General features: G+C 47.4%; 1 protein-coding gene across 2 annotated transcripts; it reads right to left on the reverse strand.

Annotated features, from left to right (window-relative positions):
- Nucleotides 1–2,671: 2,671 nt before the first annotated feature.
- FPGT (fucose-1-phosphate guanylyltransferase) lies at nt 2,672–8,248 on the reverse strand. 2 transcript variants are annotated; one of them, XM_053950241.1, is made up of 4 exons: nt 6,903–8,248; nt 6,328–6,495; nt 5,357–5,449; nt 2,672–4,604 (listed from the first exon to the last, which is right to left on the reverse strand). In XM_053950241.1, exons 1-4 carry the CDS (start codon nt 6,970–6,972, stop codon nt 3,157–3,159), a joined length of 1,779 nt encoding a protein of 592 aa, XP_053806216.1. In that variant the 5' UTR covers nt 6,973–8,248; the 3' UTR covers nt 2,672–3,156. The 2 variants fall into 2 exon arrangements, with proteins under 2 accessions (XP_053806216.1, XP_053806217.1); XM_053950242.1 differs by lacking the exon at nt 6,328–6,495 and having other exon boundaries at nt 6,903–8,245.
- Between the last annotated feature and the right edge of the window lie 1,033 nt (nt 8,249–9,281).

Here is a 9,281-nt window from a genome sequence, read left to right on the forward strand (position 1 = left end):
TCAGTATAACACAGACAGCAGGGCTGAACCTCTGCTGATCATGGCGCGTGCTCAAGGCATTCAGGGAAATCACTGCAATCATGTTCATTATGAGCCCTATTATTGCACTACACAGCAAAACTAATTCAATAAAGAAAGCTGACATGAAAAAAATCATTAAAAGCTCATCTCGAGTTTGTTTGAGATTGTACCAGCCCAAATTGCATTTCAGGATAGATGGAGCAGGCAATGATCCAGAGGATATATGAACATTGCACCCATCTAGGAAACTCTGTGAGGATCAACCAAAATCAAACTCTAGGTTTCAGTAGATGACTCCCACCCACAGAGGTCCTGTGTGCCTGGCACTCTCATGACTGCATCCTTCATCACTCATACTGCAGGAAAATCATGGGCCAGGATGCTGTGATGGTCTTGTTTTAAGAGCCTGGTACTGTAAACCAGAAACCCCCAAATTACTGACCTTGCAGTGAAGTTTTACTGAGTGGCCTTGCCAAGTTTCTCAGTTTCCTTGGGACACGCTTATCCCAGCTGGCTGCCTGAGAAAATTGTTGTCATCTACATTAACAGCAGACTGTGGAATACAAAGATTACCTGGAGCTGTAAATGCAATACAGATAAAATACATACAGGGATTGAATACCTCAGCCTTGGATTATTATTGTCAGGAAGGGTCTGGCCTGCAGGCTTTTTGATTTTAATAAGATGTACTCACATTGTAGCATGACCCTTGCTGTAAGGACTGCAATTTCTCATAGCTAAAAATGTACACACTTCATAAATAGCTGCAATACAGAGACTTGTAGGATCAAAGAAGCATTTGGAATCAAAAAGCCCAAAGCTCTCCCAGACCATCAAGTCCAACCACTGCCCTGGCACTGCCAAGGCCACCACTAACCTCTGCCTCCAAGTGTCACATCCATGTGGCTTTTAAATACCTCCATATGGGAAAATAATTAATATAACTCTCTATAAATAAAATATGTATTGTAATGTTCTTCATAACATTGTACATTAAACTTGATTGCAGTGTAAAAATGAAGAATGGTACACCACCAGATATTCCCATACCTGTAGAGTAAATCCATTAAACCTGCTGATGTTATCCAGGGCTAATACTGACCGAAATCTGCCTTCCCAGTTTGAAACAAAAATGTTCACAGTAAGAGGAAAGCAGTGTGTGACACATAGAATTAAAGCAGTGCAATGTTTCTTACCTGGTAAATCTGTGTTTATTCCATTACAACAGATTTTTTTTTTTTTTTCATTAAAACCTTTGCCTCAAGATCCAATCTGGGGGCTAGCTGTGCTAGTCCCTGGCTACCACCAGGATGATACTCCTTTTTTTTTGTCTTGGAATTCATACTGCTCCCTAAACCACAGCAGCTGCTGCTGGCCCCACCTACCCCAACCTTTTCCACAAGTTGTTCCCTCATTGTTTTTCCTCACTCTCCCAATACTTATGTGCCAGAAACAAATCCACTTCCTATTTTTATCCAGTTTACTTTCAGTAATGAAATCAATACCTGGTACTCAGGGAATTCAGAACAAATGCAATTGTAACAGTTAAAGTGGATAACCATGTTAAAAGGATGCATTTCACTGTTACCAAACACTCAAGAGAACTCACCTGGCAGTGTAGCAACCCTCAGGGAAGTCTGTACCAAACAAAGTTTGGTCTCCAACTCAAGATGCAAAGTCTGTGTCAAACATGTTTCTCCTAAAATCTTTTGTGTAACAATAGATGAATAAATCATGCAAACAGGATGATATACAAATGACAACTCCATGGTCTATGACTACTTTCACTTTGTGACTTAAAGCGTTTATCTTGGACTTGAGTGTTCCCAAACCCACTGCTTCCATTGTTTAACTAATACTTCAATCTGACTTTCAGACCCTCTATTTGCTCAGAAATTCTTATTCCTTTGAAGTCAACTCCAGCAATTCCCACCCTCCATGTTTAACTTCTTTGTATTTCTTCTTGGAAGGTTTATTAACGAAGAAGAAATCTAGTGCAGGTTAAGGAAGGGTGGTAATGCTCAGGGGATGCTACTCTGCTGCCTCGTAGGTGGCATAAGAAAGGTGCCATTTGGGATTTCAGTCAGCAGGGAGATAAACACTATCATCATGAGACATTAAATAAAACATGAAAACCCACAGAGACATTCAAGAGAAGAAGATGCATCACATTTACAGCCAAATCACGCTGATACGCTGCACAGCATACTCCTAAAAATAGCAGATTTATCTGCTTGGAGCTGGATCTTGGGCATCTAAACTATAAAGAGGAGGATTTTAATGTTAATTTTATTTGCAGAAGGGGGAGAAGGGGAAGAGAGTTTCTCTGAAGATATGCACTGTGGTGCCACTCACAACAAACCTCTCTGGCTTTTGCTCTGCCCCACTGAGGACAGCAAGGACTGCAACAGTTCAGTCCAGAGAAATACAAGGTGCTGCTTTTTGCACGGCACACATCAGTCAATCCCTGGGTAACAAAGAGCTGGCAGCTTCTCCATCACACCGCCAGCTTCCAGCAACTACTAGCAAAAAAAGTAAATAATGATGTCTTGATGACTGTGTTGACCCCAGTACTACCAGTCACAAGGGGAAGAATAATCACTCCTGCCAATGTTTCTTCTTCTGAGAAAAAACAGGAAAGAATAAAAAGTTACAAAACAAAAGAGAAAAATTTATTAATGCCCAAGATAAGATGTCTTGAATTAAAAGCACTTTTAATCATTTTACCTCTACCTAACTACTGTTTGAAACTGTACTGCAAAATGGCAGCATAAAAAGAGAGAAACATAAGTTGTTATATTATTCCACATTAATAGAGTTAATATTCTACCCTTTAAAAGCTTTTAAAGCCATTTTCAGCCAAACAGAAATTTTTTTCTGTATCATAATATGACAAAAACTACCAGACATAACATGCAACCCACAAAAAGTCACCAAATAGTGTTTTTAGATCTGAAATATTTCCCTACTTTAATCAAAAAACCACTTTATCTGCATTTGCTGCTTTATTAATGTTATGCAATTTCTTCATTTCTATTTCAGTGAGATCAGAGAAAAGATCTGTGTACTTTTCCCTTAGGATTCTTACAAGCTGGGAAGTAATCAATCGTCCACAAATGAAAACAGGAGGTTTGTTCAAGTACTGTTCATTCTATTTTGTTGTTGTAGGCAGATTTCGTCATAAATTTGCTTCCTAAACTTCAGCATGTCTTCCACATCTTTGTAGGTGAGCATTTCTTCAACAGACAAAAGCTGAAAGCCACTCAGTTTGAAAGCTGACTTGTGCTGCACAGAATTCAGCATGTTCAGTGACATCCTAACTGATTCACTCAGAGCAGAACAAACAGGGAAAATCCTTGCAGTCCACAGCCCCAAACGTGTGTCCTCACTGGAGAACAGCTGGTCCGAAGCCTCTAAGCTCCAGAGGTCAAGGCATTCTGGTAAGCTGGCTCCAAAAAACTGGAGGCAGTGTATATCCGACAGCAATTTCACGCTCTTTTTCAAGTCGTCGCCGACACCGAACACCATGGTGACATACTCCACTCGATCAGTAATTTTCACACTTACTGAACTCAGGAAGCAGTCTGAGGGTATGTCTACACTGAAATTTATGTAGGACCCACTGACAATGCTGCCTTTCCCCACTGAGACTTCAGGCCCGATTCTGGAGTACTCAATGACAGAGCCAGGCCCTATCATACACCCGGGCTCAAGGACGCTCTGGATGACGCTCGACTGATCCAAGGTCTTGGCTGTGTCAGGGAAGATGCTAAAAGCCACAGGCTGCAAGTCAAGCTCAAATCTCAGTTTGCTCTCAGCAGTAAAATGAAACAAATACTCCTGAGTAGTCCCGATGTGGTAGAACTGGGAGTTGTTGAGGACTATGACATTCAGGGCGGTGCCCTGCAGGAGGGAGTACAGTTGCTGCCGCACTGCCACCAACCCCGAGTCCTCCTTGGAGACATTACTTGTGTTTTTGGTGTAATCTGGAGTGGCTCCAGGCCCCAGGGCCTGCAGAAAGTCACCGTATGCATCTATTTCACAGCAAAGAGTGCCCACCTGCTTGTAGAACTGCAGTAGCTGCTGGGCAGTGCTGTGGTCAATGTAGAATACGCTGTCTGTGTACACACACTCTGAGGCCACTGCCGGGTCCCCACAGCTCCCAGGGGAGCTGAGGTGAGGGTGATCCCCCCTCACACACACTGCACCACTCTGCTGCATGGTCTCCACGTCAGGCTTGTGCAGGAAACGATAGCATGATCCATATTCCAGTCCTCCCTTTCCCAAAAAACTGGACGGATCTAGCACAAACACCCCGTGCGTGGCCCCAACTGCTAAATCTGAGGGGTGAGCCAAGGCAGTAAAGCCAGGTTTATCAAAAGTGATGGTTTCTGTGACCCCAGTGCTGTACAGCTCTATGTCATCCGAACACGTGATGAGGATTCCTGGTTTCATGTGACGGGGGAAGTCGATGTACATGGCCAGCTTCAGCTCCAGCATCTGGTACACGGGATCACCCAACGGCAGGGCTGTGAAGATCTTGCCCAGGGCACTTGCATTTGGCAAACGCTGGCTGTAACCACCTGGAAAAAGACTCTTAGTTACACAGAGACACTGTACGTAAGTGAGCAAAAAACTAAACCTAGGCAGCTATTACACAAAAGCATTAAAAACCCCTCAGCTTGGTCATACACCAAGTCTCAAAGCACATCTGACCTTATGTCCAAAACTCAGCCTGCCTTATATAGCCCATATTAAAACTGTGATTGATTTTGTCACCTTTTTGTTTCAGAGCTATCTGTCGCTGGAGAGACAAAAGCAAACGTTACCCGCTTTTTGCTTGGAGGAGAACCACCATATTCCTGATGGGAATTTTAAGCCAGTGATGAGCCAAAAAGGCACAGGTTTGGTCACAACACTTGCTATCACTTGGTTTCTTTCTCCTCTGCAGAACTGACGTTCTTCAACCTCTGGAAGTGGCCTGACTCAGTGGATAAGAAGGCAAATATTCAGCCTGCCCAGAGGCATGAGGAGCCCAAGGTCCTCCAAGAGAGGGTTGTGTTCCTTAAATGGATGTTTCAAGGCAGAAATTTAAATCACACCTGTGAATCACATCTTTTGCACTGACTGAGCAACATTAGTGCTGAGAAGAGATGTTGATGTGACAGTAACATCTTGCAAGCACCAACCTAATTTCAAATGATCAAACAAACACATGGGTTACTTTTCTCAGGGAACTGTATTTTGGAACTCCAGCTCCTCTGCCATTTTATTATTTTAAGGAAGAAAAAAAAAAGGTATCATTTTCGAGAAAAATATATAAAACTGAATTTACCAGAATGGATTAGCAGCACAGTGAAGGAAGTCCACTGATCACCATACTGCTCTTCCAAGCACCGAAGAGCATGAAGAGTTGATCCACCATTTCCTAAAGAAGAAGCATTTTAGTATCTGTGAGAGGAGCTCCAGTAGCACCTGTTCTGACAGGTGAGGCGTGCTGGTACCCAGAGAGATGGGATAGTCTGTCTACCGTATCATGGTTGATAAGGTCACGCACAGAAGCTGGTGGACAGTCCCTCTGGAAGTCTGCGCTCTCTGAGGAGATGGCATCCTCAGCAGACAGCTCCAGGGAAACTCTGTGATTTCCCCTCCCAGTCACCTCCGCACAGCCCCACCATTTGAAGCATTTAATCAATTAAATAGGCCATAACTCAGCCACAAAAACCAGCTCCTGTAAGAAACAAGTCACATAAAAGCCTACTAATGGATTCAAGGCAGTGTTCAGAAGTACTTCTGACATTTACAGTATGGAAATGAGGAAGATTTGGGATCTGACGAAATAGTTTGGGATATTTTATGTGCTCCTACAACTTAAAACTGCAAGATTCCTGAGAATTACCCTCTGCATATTACTCTACACTGCAGATAATACTTTGATTACTTAATCTGTACATCAAAGTGAACAGGAAATAAGAATTACAGGACGGTATTATGAGCAGTTTTACATCACCACCGGGCAGTGTACTAAAACATAACCAGACTGTTTAACTAACCAGGTCAAGGTAAGTATGAATGTGTGACACACGAGTCAGCGCTATCCCACAGCCACAGGACACGCTCTGAGGAGCGGCACAGCTCGCTCACCAGCACCACCGCGGCCGCACGTGGGCTCCCGCCGCCCCCAGTGCCCGCCGTCCCCGCACCGAGCCCCGAGCGCCGTGCGGAGCCCCGGCCCCAGCCGCACCGGGCCGATGCGGAGCGGCCCGGCCGGCGCAGGAGCCCCCCGCGGCCCGCAGCTCCACGCACCGATCCTGGGCCCCGGCGGGTCGGCGCACACGAGGTACCGGACGGCCCTGGGCAGCTGCTCCCGCCGCAGCTTCTCCGCCAGCTGCTCCCGGAACGCGCCCGCCTGCGCCGCGTCCGCCGCCGTCAGCACCACCACGTCCCACAGCTCGCCGGGCCGGGCGGCCGCGCCTGCGGGGAGCGGCCCGGCTCAGCCTCAGCCCGCACGGCCCGGCCCGGCCCGGCCCGGCGGGACACGGCCCGGCCCCGCTCAGCCCAGCCCGGCCCCGTTCAGCCCAGCCCAGCCCAGCCCGGCCCGGCCCGGCCCGACCCCGCGGGACACGGCCCGGCCCGGCTCAGCCTCCGCCCACACGGCCCGGCCCGGCCCGGCCCGGCCCCGCTCGGCCCGGCCCGGCCCCGCCGCACCTCGCAGCGCCGCGAAGCGCGCCAGCCGCCGGGCCGTGTCCTCCCGCCGCGCCGCGCTGCGCTCCCCCATGCCCGGCCGAGCGCCGGCGCCGGAGCGCCGCCCGGAAGCGCCGCGGGGCGGGCGGAGCGCCTGGGAGCGCCCGGGCGGGGCCGGGGCGGCTCCGTGCACCCACCGGGGGTGGAGGCGGGTGCGCGGTTGGGAAATCCGGTGAGGAGCAGAGTCCGAGTGGCACCTGAGCTCATCCGTTCTCTTCGCCCGTTCCGCCCTGCTGGCGCTTCTCCCGGCCGCGCCTGCGGCTCTCGGGGCGCGCCGGGCGGCGGAGCGGCGCTGGGAGCGGGGGAACGGCACCTAGCAGGCCGCTTTCTCTGAGAGCGACTGGCAGGAGGCACACAGCTGAACGTTTTTCGCTCTGCGGTTCCTTGCCTCGGATATTGTGGGTTTTGATCTGCGAGTTCCGTTTGTACTCAGAGTCTGTTGAGATTACAGATACCAAATGCAGTCAGACGGGAATGAAAGAAGGCTTTGCTGTGATAAGATCTCATTATACACAAATCTTACAATAAAAAGTAGCTGTAAAACCACAATAGGAGCTACTGAGAAAAAAAAAAAAAGAATTTACGAAGTGAAAAAAAAAGTATAATCCATAGTTTTTTGTGACTGTAAACCGCTGACAGAGAAGTTTAAAGAAAAAAGATAAATGCTGCACTGTGCTTCGTCTGTGTGAGGCTGTGATGCGGGTGATAACAGTCTAATCAGAGCAATGCACACCACACAGATCCATTTAATCCTTCCTTGTGCTCTCGATTTGCTCTGGTAAGGACGATGGTCTCTTCTGTTGGAAGCGCACCTCTGCTCTTTGGCACTGGGTTTTCACTGCTGACAGCAACGCTGCCCAGCAGTCCCGGCTGTCCCGGGAGTCCTTTTTCTGCTCAGAGCTCAGGTTCTCCCGGCCCCGCATATTTGTGGCCCCTTGCCGGGCTGTGCGGTGTCTCTGTTCTCGTACTGGGGACTGGAGCCAGCAGCCCCAGGACTCTCCCACTCCACGTGCTGGCAGTGCACCTCCCAACGCAGCCCCCACAGCGCTGGCACCTCGCTTGGGTTGTGATTACAGGACACCATCCAAGCTAAATTCAGCACTGAGCAGGTATCCCTTCACTCGCTGCTGCACTGGAGTAATGCAGTAATAAAACAAGCACAGGCATTTGTTTCTGAGCACACTTACTCCACCAAATTCCATCAAACTCTGTGAGGAAGAGGTTTCCCACACCTGTGGTGTGAGCTATGCTGCCAGTGGAAGAGCCTCCAGTGGAAGAGTCCCTCCAACACCTCAGATGGAAAATGCTCAAGCCCTGAATATTTATAGAAGTGCTGAGATTTGATGTCATTTTTGTAATCCAAGCTCTTGCAGAGGCACAGTAAGAAATTACTTGTTCTCATCAGTGATGGACCTGTAACACCCAGACCCTGCTCAACTTTGCCTGGCTTAAATACCAACAAAAAATAACTACTAAAATCAAGTCTCTGATTTAGCTCAGATTTCCTATAATCCCACCCGGAACAGTAAATATCTGGTATTTCAAGATGAATTAAATGTTGATAAGAGAATCTGTGCTCTTACTGGTCCTTTTTCTTAGAACTAGATTTTAAATGCTGCATAAAAATGGGAGGAAATGCCTACATGGTTCAGGTGGCAGAAACAAACAGGTGTGGTGCTGGGTTGTGCCATGCAGGAAGAATTTCTTCACTGAAAGGCTGCTCAGGCCTTGGAACTGCCCTGGGGGGTTTGGAGTGCCCATCCCTGGAGGTGGCACTCAGGGCTCTGGGGACAGGGTGGGCATTGGGCACAGCTGGGACTCGGTGGTCCCGGAGGTGTTTTCCAGCCTCACTGATGCAGTGATTCCGTGCCCAGGACCTGCAGAGTGTGGCCCTGCTCTGTTCCCACGCATGAGTTCTCCCTTCTATCCCCACGCCTGGCACAGCCGTTGTTCCTGGCTGCCAGTGCTCATTAGTGCTGTCTCTACTTGATTAGTTTCCCAGTTCTCATACATGCAGTTACTTATGGTTTGGGTTTATTTTGCATAAATTATCTGTGTATCTGTGACACAGTGGAAATGTCCCCATTGCATGCTGGTGGCCAGGTCAGCTCTTGGAAAAATAAATTACATGTGTTGTTATTTGTATACTACTGTATATTAGTATAAATATTGTTACACTGGTGGTATTATAACAAAAGGGGATACAATTCTCTAAATAACTTTTCCCTCCCTAAATTAGTCTTTCTGGGTAGAAGAAATTATTTTTTTAGCAATACATAATTTGATAAAAAAACTTCCACAAAAATAGAGGTGAAACATTTTACAAACATTTTATGAAAGTCATATGTAAGAAAAATGTTAAATATTTTCTAGGCACATCAGCTGTGTCTGTGCTGGGCTTAGATACCTGTCAAAGGCAATATCTGCAATTTATTGGAGACAAAGCAATTGAAATGCTTAGCAGAAGATAAATGATCTTTTTAGCTGGAGTATAGAGTCCATAATTACAGTGGGAA

This window comes from Vidua chalybeata, chromosome 9, assembly GCF_026979565.1.
Source record: "Vidua chalybeata isolate OUT-0048 chromosome 9, bVidCha1 merged haplotype, whole genome shotgun sequence".
Classification (NCBI taxonomy): domain Eukaryota; kingdom Metazoa; phylum Chordata; class Aves; order Passeriformes; family Viduidae; genus Vidua; species Vidua chalybeata.